Source organism: Pelobates fuscus, chromosome 11 (assembly GCF_036172605.1).
Source record: "Pelobates fuscus isolate aPelFus1 chromosome 11, aPelFus1.pri, whole genome shotgun sequence".
NCBI lineage: Eukaryota > Metazoa > Chordata > Amphibia > Anura > Pelobatidae > Pelobates > Pelobates fuscus.
In genome coordinates this window covers 84,996,861-85,010,104 of record NC_086327.1, presented here as the reverse complement: position 1 = coordinate 85,010,104, position 13,244 = coordinate 84,996,861, and the positions used below count along the sequence as shown (strand labels likewise).

Here is a 13,244-nt window from a genome sequence, read left to right as displayed (position 1 = left end):
CAGCAGAGGTGGAAGAAATTAATACAGTGACACCTCAACAACTGGAAAAGACAACTCTGCAGGGCAAGTGGCAGTATCAAGAATAAATCTTGCACAGTTAGATCGGAAATTGGCAGACAAGAAAGGCCAACCGGCTTTTATGAATTTTATGGTACAAACGTGTTATTAAATATTACCTTTGGAAGATTGTCCTGATTTAATTTTTTATTGATAATAATTAACTATTTTCTGGTTGTACAATTAAACAACCTGTAGTAAATAATTATCAACATTGCACAAATGCAATTGAGAGATATCAGAATATATATATATACTGGGAAATGGAGAGGTACCGGTAGGTATGCACAATATAAACCTATATGGAGTACCAGGGTAGGTAGTTATGCACATATATTAAAAAAAATTCACCCAGCTGACATTAGATAGATATTTGCAATTCGCAACAAATTGCAGATAGGGTTTAGCCAGTGTTATTTAATGATGAGCAGCAATGATGGACAAATCAGCACAAATTTTCAACTCCCTCCTGAGCAAGGATGGCAAAATTAGGTATGAAACATTAAAGAAATATTGATGGCTATTTAGAATGTCATATTTATTTCCAAAATAACGTAAAACACAATAAATTGAATAAACGTGTAAAAATCAACCATTTATTTTTGGTGCCGAACGAAGGGGAAAAAAAGCATCTCAGTTTCTTTAAGTCACTAAAATAAACAGAACATCTGGCTTTGTGCCAATTGATGAGAGTATTAAAATTCTCATACAAAACATCAGTATTCCTGCAAGTTGATCTATTACTACGATAGACAATACATTTCCCCAGTGACTTATTTGCTCTTAACCAATAATAAGATCCCTTTGCATAAGACAATTTCTAATAACAAAAAAAAAAAAAAAGAGGGGGGGGGGATGGAAACCCACCACAAACAAAAAGACATAAAAATTCTACAAATAAAACCAAATTCAGAGGTGATGCATTCTCACATCCAAATCAGAGACATGCTTAATTATACATATGAGAATGTATGCATTAACCTATGGAACGTCTAAAGATAAATAAACCTATGTATACAATTGGGTAAAAAAAAAAAAAGATAAAATCATTTAGATTAGGACTTAACAGATGAATTTAATATCATATAAGTAAACGGCAGACATATTGTGATTAAAAGGTAACTAGCTACTTACTGCACTGTCACTTGCAGGTTCACAGTATGACAGTAAATGACAAAGGCTCCCTGCCTGCCTGTCTGGTGACACCCAGAGCTCCTCATTAACATGCACAGCACACAGCCAGAGCTCCAGCTCCCCATACACAATAGGTCTGGCTTCAGATATTAATGGAATACTCTAATTAACAAGCTATTGCTGTCTCCCCCTCTGGCTGCTTTATGGACTGCCAGGGGAGATAGCTATGCACAATATAAACCTCTATGGAGTACCAGGGGAGGTAGGTATGCACAATATAAACCTCTGTGGAGTGCCAGGGGAGGTAGGTGTGCACAATATAAACCTCTGTGGAGTACCAGGGGAGGTAGGTGTGCACAATATAAACCTCTATGGGGTACCAGGGGAGGTAGGTGTGCACAATATAAACCTCTATGGAGTACCAGGGGAGGTAGGTGTGCACAATATAAACCTATGTGGAGTACCAGGGGAGGTAAGTGTGCACAATATAAACCTCTATAGACTGGGAAATGGAGAGGTCGGTAGGTATGCACTATACAAACCTCTATGGACTGGGAAATGGAGAGGTAGGTAGGTATGCACAATATAAACCTCTATGGAATGGGAAATGGAGAGGTAGGTAGGTATGCACAATATAAGCCTCTATGGACTGGGAAATGGAGAGGTAGGTAGGTATGCACAATATAAACCTCTATGGACTGGGAAATGGAGAGGTAGGTAGGTATGCACAATATAAACCTCTATGGACTGGGAAATGGAGAGGTAGGTATGCACTATACAAACCTCTATGGACTGGAAAATGGAGAGGTAGGTAGGTATGCACAATATAAACCTCTATGGAATGGGAAATGGAGAGGTAGGTAGGTATGCACAATATAAACCTCTATGGACTGGGAAATGGAGAGGTAGGTAGGTATGCACAATATAAACCTCTATGGGCTGAGAAATTGAGAGGTAGGTATGCACTATATAAACCTCTATGGACTGGGAAATGGAGAGGTAGGTAGGCACAATATAAACCTCTATGGACTGAGAAATGGAGAGGTAGGTAGGCACAATATAAACCTCTATGGACTGGAAAATGGAGAGGTAGGTAGGCACAATATAAACCTCTATGGACTGGAAAATGGAGAGGTAGGTAGGCACAATATAAACCTCTATGGACTGGAAAATGGAGAGGTAGGTAGGCACAATATAAACCTCTATGGACTGGAAAATGGAGAGGTAGGTAGGTATGCACAATATAAACCTCTATGGAATGGGAAATGGAGAGGTAGGTATAGAGGTTTATATTATGCCCAATATAAACCTCTATGGACTGGGAAATGGAGAGCTCGGTATGCACAGTATAAATACACACACACTGGGTTAGTGAGTAGTACACACCAACATTCATCTTTACGTCCAGCTTCACGGCTCCCTGTCGGCACCGGGGGGGGCGCTGGCGTGTGCACAGACCTGGCTCCCCCCTTGGACGGCTACCGTGTCCGCTCACGGTTCGTCAGAGAGAGAATAAAAATGAGACGACTACCACCACCTCCTCCTCCTCTCCCCCTCGCTCCAGCCGCCAGGGTCTGTCTGGAACCAGGGATCTCCACTTCCGGTCTGTCTACTCAATCAACGCAGTCTGTTACCGGAAAGGGAAAAGCTGGGGATAGACGCTCAACACAGCGCATGCGCAGGAGGCTGACCCCGCCCCCTATTTCGAAGTAGCGATAACTTTATTGGTTCACATTAAAGTGAACATTCCAGAGAATAACAAGGATGGGCTGTAGGGCAGAGTGAAGTGTCTGATGAGGACATACTTGAATTGATGTGGACTAAATCCCCCTAGATGCAACAGTGATACACTGCTAGTCTGTCTAGACCAGGGATAGGCAACCCTAGACACTCTATATTCTAGACTACATTTCTCTTAATGGTCTTACAGCCATAATGCTGGCAAAGCATCAGTGGAGATGTAGTCCACAATATCTGTGGAAGGTTGCCTCCCATTGGGCTATTGGACATGTTGTACACATGTAACTACTGGGATTGTCAGATCTCTGTATTTTTCGGTAAAATGCTTATGGTTTTCTCATTCTGTTGAAAATGGTGACCAACAGTATATGGAATAATACAAGCGATTTGTACGTAATATCAATAAATCATGTCCAGGAGCTATGTAAGCATAGATTTAATAAAATTAAAGGAGCAATTTGAAAGATGGTCATTCTAAATGGTTATCAGCTCCATATATGATTCGGGGGTTTTCCATTCAAAACTGGTCACAAAGAAATGTATCACATAATCATTGCATCTCTTGCGCATTGCGAGCATGTAATTCTCTGCGCACGTGAATTGTAAGTCACGTGAAATGGTGAGATTTGCATCTTCGCTAGCTAGCTGTACAGTTAGTCTGTCAGCGACACATAAACCTGTGATGATGGGTAAATATAAAAACTATTCTGCGGGCTTCAAGCTGCAAACGATTATCTTTGCTGAACAGTATGGAAACAGAGCTGTGGAAAGACAGCTTTCAGTGAATGAAAAGTTGGTGCAAGATTGGCGGAAACTAAAAGCCAAGCTAAAAAAGACAAACATATCTAGGCCTGCTGTAGCGGGACACCTGGTAATCCAACCGGTTACCTCCGTTATATAAGAATTGAGCGACCCATCTTCCCCAGTAACCGGACGACACACAATTCCAGGGGTACAACAACTTTATTGGCCACAGGTGGCTTTATACTTTCCCCATGCAAGGGGTGAAACACACATGAAGACAATGTCCCCTCCTAGAGTCCTCCCCTGCCCCCCCCCCTCTCCCCCCCATCCCTGGGGTCACATCTGGAGACTGGGCCAGCTAGCTACTGCCTCTACTTTGGCTGGTTCGGGCTTCTGTGTTCCACACCCCATCCGGTGGCCCAGGTATTGTACCTCTGTCATCCCTAGGCTGCACTTGCTGGGCTTCAGAGTCAATCCCGCCTCCCTAATCCTGTCCAGCACAGCCCCCACATGTACCAGGTGTTCCTCCCAAGTATCGCTGTATATGGCGATGTTGTCCAGGTATGCACAGGCATAATCCGGTAGACCATCTAACAGCTTGTCCAACATTCTTTGGAAAGTGGCTGGAGCATTCTTCATCCCGAATGGCATTACCTTAAACTGGTACAGGCCAAAGGGCGTGATGAAGGCGGACTTGGGGACAGCATCCGCTGCTCCGGGGTCTGCCAGTACCCCTTACACAGGTCAATTGTGGTGAGGTATCGGCCCCGAGCCATCCTTTTGAGCAGCTCATCTTTGCGGGGCATGGGGTAGGCATTGGAGACCAGCTTGTCGTTGAGCCTCCTGCAGTCCACACAGAACCTGGTAGCCCCGTCTTTCTTCGGGATTAGGACTACTGGGGAGGTCCAAGGGCTCGTGGGTGGTTCGATGACCCCTATCCGGAGCATCTCCTGGATCTCCTGTAGCATACTTCCCCGCACAGCCTCCGGCACCCGGGATAGGGTCTGCCGTAGAGGTTGCTGATCGGGGGTCTCCACTCTATGGGTGGCCAGGAGGTATACCCTGGGAGATCGGAGAACGTTGTGCTCTTGGTGGACAACATTTCCTTTGCCTGTCCGCGTTAGTTCTCAGTTAGTCAGTCCTTTAACTGGACATCTTCTATGGACCCTGCCTGGGAGGTCAGGCAGGGGGAAATTGCCATAATCTTCCGAGGCTGGTGCGCAGATGGCGGCGACATCCTCTGTCCACTCATGGTAGGGCTTTGAGCATGTTCACATGTAACAGGCATCGGACTCTGGTATCCGAGTACGGACCGATCCCATAGGTAGATAGGTAGTGTAATCTTTCCGTTCCACTACTTGGTATGGGCCCTGCCAGGCCGCCTGTAGCCTGTCCTGTTGAATGGGTTTCGACACCAAATCATTCTGCCTGACTTGATAGTTACGGCTCCTAGCGTCCCGATCATACCATGTGCACTGGCACCTCTGGGATGCCTGGAGGTTCTCCCGCACCAGATAGGTGAGTTCCTCAAGCTGGTCCCTAAACTCCAGCACATATGGTATGATGGGGGTCCATTCCTGATCCCCATCTACCTCTCAGTGTTCCCGAACTAGGTCTAGGGGTCCCCTCACTCTCTGCCCGACTATTAGTTTGAATGAGGAAAAGCCAGTAGATTCCTGGGGCACCTCCCGATAAGCAAACAGGAGATGGGGCAGGAATTCTTTCCCAATCCTTGTGAGTCGCTGTAAAGGTATTGCGCATTTGCTTCAACCTACCATTGAAGCGCTCGCACAGGCTATTGGTATGGGGATGGTAAGGGGAGCTCAGAATCGGTTTAATGCTGCATAACCTCCACAGTTTCAGCAGTAAAATGGGTGCCCTGGTCCGAGAGGATCTCCCGGGGAAAACCTATCCGGGAGAACACTTGCATCAGGGCTTCAGCCACAGTCTCTGCCCGAATATTGCTCAGGGCGACTGCCTCGGGGTACCGAGTTCCGTATGATGTCGACAGCTACTCTGCTGAACGGATCTTCAATAACAGGTAGGGGTGGAGTGGGGCCTTGTGTCGATCCCCTGATCGCCCGCTTCCCCACCCTCTGGCATACATTGCAGGTCTGACAGTCCTGGCGCAGATCCTTAGAGATGCTTGGCCAGAAGAAGCTTTGGGTGAGCCGAGACACCATACGACTCCTTCCCAAAAGAGCTTCAGCAGCTCATACCGATACTTCTTGGGCGCCACCAGTTGCTTGGTGGTAGTAGGGGCTATAGCTGGTTCCTTTCTCACTGCAATGCTGTAAAACCGTCGCCCTTCCCAGATGTACCACTCCCCTTCTTTCCCTACCTCCCCCATGGCTGCCTTGTCCTTGTAACCTTTTAGGGTCGGAGGCTACCTCCTTTTCAAGTAGGATCTCTGGGCTCTGGGGGTAGGTAGCTGGTATAGGCGGCCCGGGCAGAGGGACGGGAATGGCGCCCTGAGGGAGGGGGACTGACTCGAGTGGTTCACTTATGGAGCCTTCTGCGGGAACTTTGGGGGGTGGAAAGTGGCACGTATGCCAACCTGAGCCTCAGAGTCAGAGCCGACGTGGGTGGTGCGGGCTTGCTGCCGGGTCATCAAAGAGTAGACCTTTACCAGGGTCTGGACGGAGACAAAGGTGGAGGCGAGGTGTCCCAGGTCGTTGCCGAGCAGCACCTTGGCGGGTAGTCGATCCATGAGGCCCACTTCAACTCTCTGGGCTCCAGCGCCCCAATCCAGGTGAACATGGGCAGTGGGTAGGTACTGTACATTCTCAACAGCCACTCGGATGGCGACGGTACCCCCTGTCCTTTCTTCATCGGGGATAAGCTGGGGTCGCACCAGAGTTAGAGTGGCTCTGGTTTCTCAGAGCCCCTGGACCTTGCGTCCATTCAGCCGCACTGCCTGTCTGTGGTGGTCCCAGTTATCGTGGGTAACTTGGTCTGGGTTTGCCTAATGCATGATGGCCCAGGCTTCTTCAGAGGGGCTCGGGAACTCTGTGGGGTCTTCGTGGTAGCAGAGAGCTGCTGCTTGTGGGTTGGTAGGTACTACGGGGGTGACCCACTGTGGTTTGCCCTGGTTTTGAGGGCAGTTCATTTTGAGGTGGCCGGGTTGGAGGCATTGGAAGGAGCACCGTTCTGCCCCAGGGTAGACTCGCTGGGGGGGTGCCCGGACTAGGAACCCACGAAGGGGAGCTGCGGGAGTGAGGTTGGGTTGTAGCAGAGGTCGGATGGGAGTTCGGTAGCCGGGCTAGGAGGGCTGCTTTGACTGACTTGTACTCCCAGATCTGGTCTGCCGGTACATCTCGGTAAGCCTCTGCCGCCCTCCCCGTTAGGGTCCTGGCCAGGATAGTGACCCAGTCTGCGGGGGCGACTTCCTGCAATAAGCATTGTCGCTCGAAATTCTGCAGGAAATTGTCAATGCCTTCTTCTGCCTCCTTGAATTCTTTAAAGGCGGCAAAGGGCAACTTGGTTTTTTGGGCCGGGCTTTCTGGGGACCTCTCTCAGTTTCGTCGTTCATCTGCTTGTTGGGGGTTCGCCCCATTCTTTCGCCCCATTCTTTCAGAGAAAATCCTATTCACGGATTCCTCCGAGGGTGGCTTTTTGTAATATGCCAGGCGCTGGGCCACTTCCTTGTGTAGTTCATCTCCTTCTCCGGCCCCTAGCTGGGGAGTAGCTGCCTCAGTGCGTGCATGGTCATCTTCCATGAGGGCAGCGATCAATTCTGCCTTGGTACGATGGCCAGGGGTTATCCCTCTAGCTTCACACAGATCTTGCAGTGTTGGGCGTTTTAGGCACGTATAGTCCATGGGTCGGTTTGGCTGGGACGTAGTGATGTAGAATTATTAAAAATCTTTATTGAACTTGTATTGAATTATTGTACTAACTCCATTTTAACTGCATACTGTGAATCCTCCATTTTGTCCTCCTAACCTGACTTCTTCAATCCTCCATTTTGTCCTCATAACCTAACTTGTTCATTTTAAAACTACATTACATGACAGAATTTCCCAGCACATCTAATACAATAGACAAAGACTGTATTCTCTATAAAGACATGATTAACTCAGGAACTGCTGACTTTACTGACTTTCCCCTAACTTGCAACATAGTATAATTTGAAGGCCACGAGAACACAGTAGTAATGAAATGTTCTATTCATAAGAGACCTTGCACCTGGACATGAGGCCCGATATCACTGACTGTGTAAAATGATGCTCAAGCCCCCCTTTCCACCGAGTAAACCTCATGCTGGGAAAGATGGCGCCTGAGCCTTCTGTCCACACCCTTGTCCAGAACAATACCACCTCCCGGTGGGAGGACACCTAGCTGGTCACTCAAATCCCTGAGCCAATTAATAATATTGATGGGTGGACACTGATATAGTCACATAACGTTTAATCCAATTAATGATGTTTATTTGTTATTATCTGATATTCAATGATGATGTCATTTTGCTTTTAAAAAGATCTGCACAACTGTTTTCCAACCGGATTGCATTAAATTTTCTGAAGTGCTTTTAACCTGAACTCCATGTGTCAGTGTGAGCTTACTTCTGCGTATACGCAATTTAATCATCTCAGATTTGGACAGGAACAGATAGACATTTAAACATATTTGTTTATTTCTAAATTAATCTACATCAATTTGGCGCATCCAACGTGGGGCATCGGGCTATGGCCTCTGGCCGGTGAGCCGTCCTAAGGAAGATGCTGTTGGACGAGGGAATCCTGGGGGTAGGAAAGGAGACTGATCACCTCCAGGTACACGGTAGAGACTTCTGCAGAGCCACCGGTATGTTCCGGCCCCTTGGATTAACCCGTCCACGTGTCTGTGACTGCTTCCCGGGAGGACATCAAAGACAGGTAATATCTTGCCCGGTGTCTCGTTACTCACTTGTTTACCTGCATTTTAGTCTATCTGTTGCCTGGGTGTGTTTGAATTGTTTGCCTGTTTCCCCATTTTGAGATAAAGGGGGGGTGGGGACCTGCAGGGGATTTGCCTGGTGTTCTCTGTCTTGCTTGTTTTCCCCTTTTTGGGATAAAGGGGGGTGGACCTGAGGGGACTTGCCTGGGTCTTCAGTTTGTCTGTCTATCTGTTTGTATTTTACCCCTTTTGGGATAAAGGGGGGTGGACCTGAGGGGATTTGCCTGGGTCTTCTGTTGCCTGTTTTACTCCTTTTAGGAACCACGGTGCTGTGGTTGTAGGGAAAAAGGGGGGTTGACCTGTGGATGTGTTCCTGGGGGTCTTCTTTTCCTGTTTTACTCTTTTAGGAGCCTCGTGGCTGGGGCTGTAGGGAAAAAGAGGTGTGTTGGATCTGTGGAGATTGTGTAGACTCATAGTTTCCTGGGGATCCTTCTGGTGTCACTTTGATAGCCTAGCTAGCTTCTCTGTGCACGTTACTCTGCTTGCAGAGTGCTGGTACCCTCCAGCTTTGAGCGCTGAGCTGGAGCCATTCCAATTTTTATTTGTGGTGCGTGAATTCGGGCAGGCATTGCTGTCTTCATCACCACGGAGTAGTGAGACTTATAAAGTGGGTTTTTATAGGGGCACTACAAGGGTGAGGGTAGCGCAGACACTATTAGTGGGCTGCTGTGTCGAGGGAGGCATATGGATTTCGGACCGGTGTTAGCTGTTATCCTTGGCCGCTGGTAGTAAGATACTACGGGATTGAGGGAGGTGACTTTGGAGTAAGCACACGAGTAAAGGAAAGGGATTACTGTTGATTTTATTTGAACTGTGATGCATGCACTGTATTTCAATTGTTTTGTTGTCTTGTTTGTCTAATTAGGAGTCTCATGAACTCCTGTGTCTGTCTCTAAGGATTTTCCTTGCCTTTCATCTTTTCTACACTTTCTATATTATTATACTATCCACTCCCATTTCTCTTAAAAGGGAAGTGATTGGTCACACACTTCTCACCTCGCTCCAATCCGTGTCTACCACCCCGGGTAGGCGGATTCAGTGACTAGTCTACGTTTTGGGAAGACGCACCTGAGAAAGACCCACGGTTCTCGGGTGGCAGTCGAGCATTGTAGACGTTCCTGTTCAGTTTTCCTTCTCTCTCCCTATATCTAGGACGCTGGTATAGGGGAAAAAGGGATTATGGGGCAGGATTTAAGCAAGCCCAGTAAGGGCTGGCTAGCGCGTGTGATCTAGTTGAAGATAGAGATTGCTAAAGTGTGTAAAATTGCTGTGCCTTCACGTGGTAGATTACTGACAGAGAAGAAAGCAAGCTTACTGGTACAGAGTAGCAATGCAATTCAGCAGGAAGGTTGGGCTGAGGAAGAACTGGATCACAAAGGGTTAAGAATGTATGTATATCATAATAATTGTTTTTGTATTTTGTATTAGCCATTACCCTGGTAGAGGGTGGGGGTTTTGTATTGAGTTTCACTGAGAATATTATTAAATGTTGTGCTTTTGTGTCTCTTTGCTTTTGCAATAACTGTAACGTGGCTATCCTTCTGTCTTGTTACTGTACAGCATTGACATGGTTAAAGAGATTCTGCTGGCAGTCTCTCTCTCTCTCCCACTTCCCCCGCCTTCCTCTCTCTCTTGCTTTCTGTGAGGGGGGGTTGCGTGCTTGCAGATTCAGATTTGTGTTTCGTAGAGTTATTACTGATAAGACTTAGCAATGGAATTTTTGCTCGGAAATATTCTAACTGTGTATTTTGTTATTTCAATTGAAGTTGATAGGATCGTGTGGGGGATGTAGCTCAATGTTTATTGCGAAGGTTAGGAAAGTGAATCTGATGCAGGAATAGAGAATTATTTGGACGAGTTAAAAATGTAAAGGCAAGTGTGATTTGTTGCAATACTATGCAATGTGGATAGAGGGAATATGCAAAGTTGTTACGTTAGATTGTGAAGAGGAAAAGTGAATTGGTAATTGTTGGTTGCATCCCGTGAGTTTATTTATTTATTTGGCACCATGTTATTTCAAAGCTTCACGGACTGTTACATGTATAATGCTTTCATTTGTCAGCTGAAATGCCCTACAAGAAAATGGCCCCTAGAACAAAAGAAGGTTGTCCTTAGTACCCACGCCTCCTCCTGCCCTCACTCTGCCCTTAGTGAGGTCATATCCGCCCGTGTATTGTGTCATGCTCATCCTATCTTAAAGACATGCTGTCTTCCTTAATTCCCATATATTATGAACAAAAAGGTTACGGTTACTAGGATTATCCTGCTATTAGTTTCCCTGTGTCAGGAAGGTGTCTGTGACAAGTATTGGTTAATATGTAGATAGAATATATATATGTCTATCGTTTCACGTATAAGTAACAAGTGTGTTTTAGCTTTGTGTACAAAGATTGATAACATGCTGAAAGAAGGGTTATCTTAAAGAACATTTACTAAAAGAAAGTTCTAATAAACCAAGATTTCTTGAACAAATGGTAATACAATTAGGGATTGGTTTCAAAATGTTTTTACTGGATAATGTTTGCCTCCAGATTAAAAGACTGACTAACATAATTTTTTTGTTGTAAGCCCAGATATTTTATTATTGCATATGCATAGGAATTGAGACTTTGGGCATTATAGTATATTAATTCTAGATCTGTTACTAGCAGCAAGTGCTTAGCCTTATGCCTATCCCACGCATGCTTAAACACTTCTACCAGTTAACCTCTACCACTACAGTTGGAAGGCTATTCCATGTTTCCACTACCCTCTCAGTAATGTGATGCTTCCTGATATTATTATTTTTTTTAAACCTTTGTCCCTCTATTTTTGAGACTATGTCCTCTTGTTATGGTAGTTTTTCCTTCTTTTAAATATAGTCTCCACTTTTACTGTGTTGTTTCCCTTTATGTATTTAAAATGCTTTTATCATCTTTTCACCAAGCTATACCTGTCAAGATCCTTTAACCTTTCCTGGTGAATTTTACCCTGCAATCCGTGAACCAGTTTAGTAGCCCTTCTTTGAACTCTCTCTAAGGTATCCATATCCTTCTGAAGATATGGTCTCCAGTACTGTATCCAGTACTCTAAGTAAGGTCTCACCAGTGTTCTGTACAATGGCATGCGCACTTCCCTCTTCCTATTGCTAATACCTCTCCCTATGCAACCAAGCATTCTGCTAGCATTCCCTGCTGCTCTATTACATTGTACATTGTCATTAACAGCCAGAAACTGGAGAACAAGAAATGTGAATTAATGTATAGCCTTTTATAAGCTTAACAAAATCTCCATTATCTTTTCCATTTATTTTCCAGAAGACAATGTTATTTGTCTATTTCGTATGTTTTAAAAATACATTATCAGTGAAGAGTAGAATAAATTTTATCCCATTTGCGAGACATAAAATTGTGATAATGTATATTTGTGATATAAGTAGAAATTACATTTTGAGATGTTAGATATAAATTATTAAATTAAGAACGAGAGTCAGGGATAGCGTCTGTCTCCGCGGGCACAAGACCCCGTGTGGAGAAGTGGTGGGCAAGCCATCATGGGCCACCCATGGGAGTGAAACGTTCGAGGCTTGTGGAGACAAGATGAGCATGTTAGCCTTTTATTATTTTTCTCTAGGGAAAGCATAGGGCCAGTTAATAGTTGTTGTACATGGGCTATTTGCAGCCTCCATTGCATTTCTACCTAGTCTTGATTTCTGATGTATCCTCCATTGCTACATCACCTGTCTGCTCCCTTACCTGCCCACCCCCGCTTATTCCTCCCACCGATCCCTCCCCTTCATCTGCAGTCCCCCACTTTCTCCTACTACCCCTCCCTCTACTCCACCTTCTCCTCTCTCCTCCTACTTCTCCTCTTCTCCTCCTCCTACTCCTCCCTCTCCTCCACCTTCTCCTCTCTCCTCCTACTTCTCCTCTACTCCTCCTCCTACTCCTCCCTCTACTCCACCTTCTCCTCTCTCCTCCTACTTCTCCTCTACTCCTCCTCCTACTCCTCCCTCTACTCCACCTTCTCCTCCTCCTACTCCTTCTTCCTGCTCTTACTCCTCCTTCTTCTTCCTGCTTCTCCCTCTACTCCACTTTCTCCTCCTACTCCTCCCTCTCCTCCACCTTCTCCTCTCTCCTCCTACTTCTCCTCTACTCCTCCTCCTACTCCTCCCTCTACTCCACCTTCTCCTCCTCCTACTCCTTCTTCCTGCTCTTACTCCTCCTTCTTCTTCCTGCTCCTCCCTCTACTCCACTTTCTCCTCCTACTCCTCCCTCTCCTCCACCTTCTCCTCTCTCCTCCTACTTCTCCTCTACTCCTCCTCCTACTCCTCCCTCTACTCCACTTTCTCCTTCCACTCCACCTTCTCCTCTCTCCTCCTACTTCTCCTCTATTCCTCCTTCTCCTCCTCCTACCCCACCTTCTTCCCTCTCACTCTATCCGCTACTCATTCTTCCATCTCCCCACCACCATCTCTATATCCTTTATATGCTTCCTCCCTTCTTATTCCTTACCAATTTCCTCCACCCATAGACAACTCTGCCTCTACCTGACAACATTATATTTTGAAGAAAAGTTGCTCTCGCCACTCTTCCGCCACTTCCCAGGGGGGAATACCACACTGAAAGAACTGTTTTGGGCACTCTCAAGGA

General features: G+C 46.0%; 1 protein-coding gene across 2 annotated transcripts in view; it reads right to left on the bottom strand.

Annotated features, from left to right (window-relative positions):
* Positions 1-2,791, bottom strand: part of ZBTB45 (zinc finger and BTB domain containing 45) — a 191,584-nt gene extending 188,793 nt beyond the window's left edge. For both annotated transcript variants that reach the window (XR_010085968.1, XM_063435948.1), the window contains exon 1: positions 2,578-2,791. Coding sequence is in view for 1 of the 2 variants with exons in the window: in XM_063435948.1 (XP_063292018.1) it covers positions 2,578-2,587 (10 nt within the window). In the remaining variant the exon portion in view is untranslated. The remainder of the gene's footprint in view (positions 1-2,577) is intronic.
* Between the last annotated feature and the right edge of the window lie 10,453 nt (positions 2,792-13,244).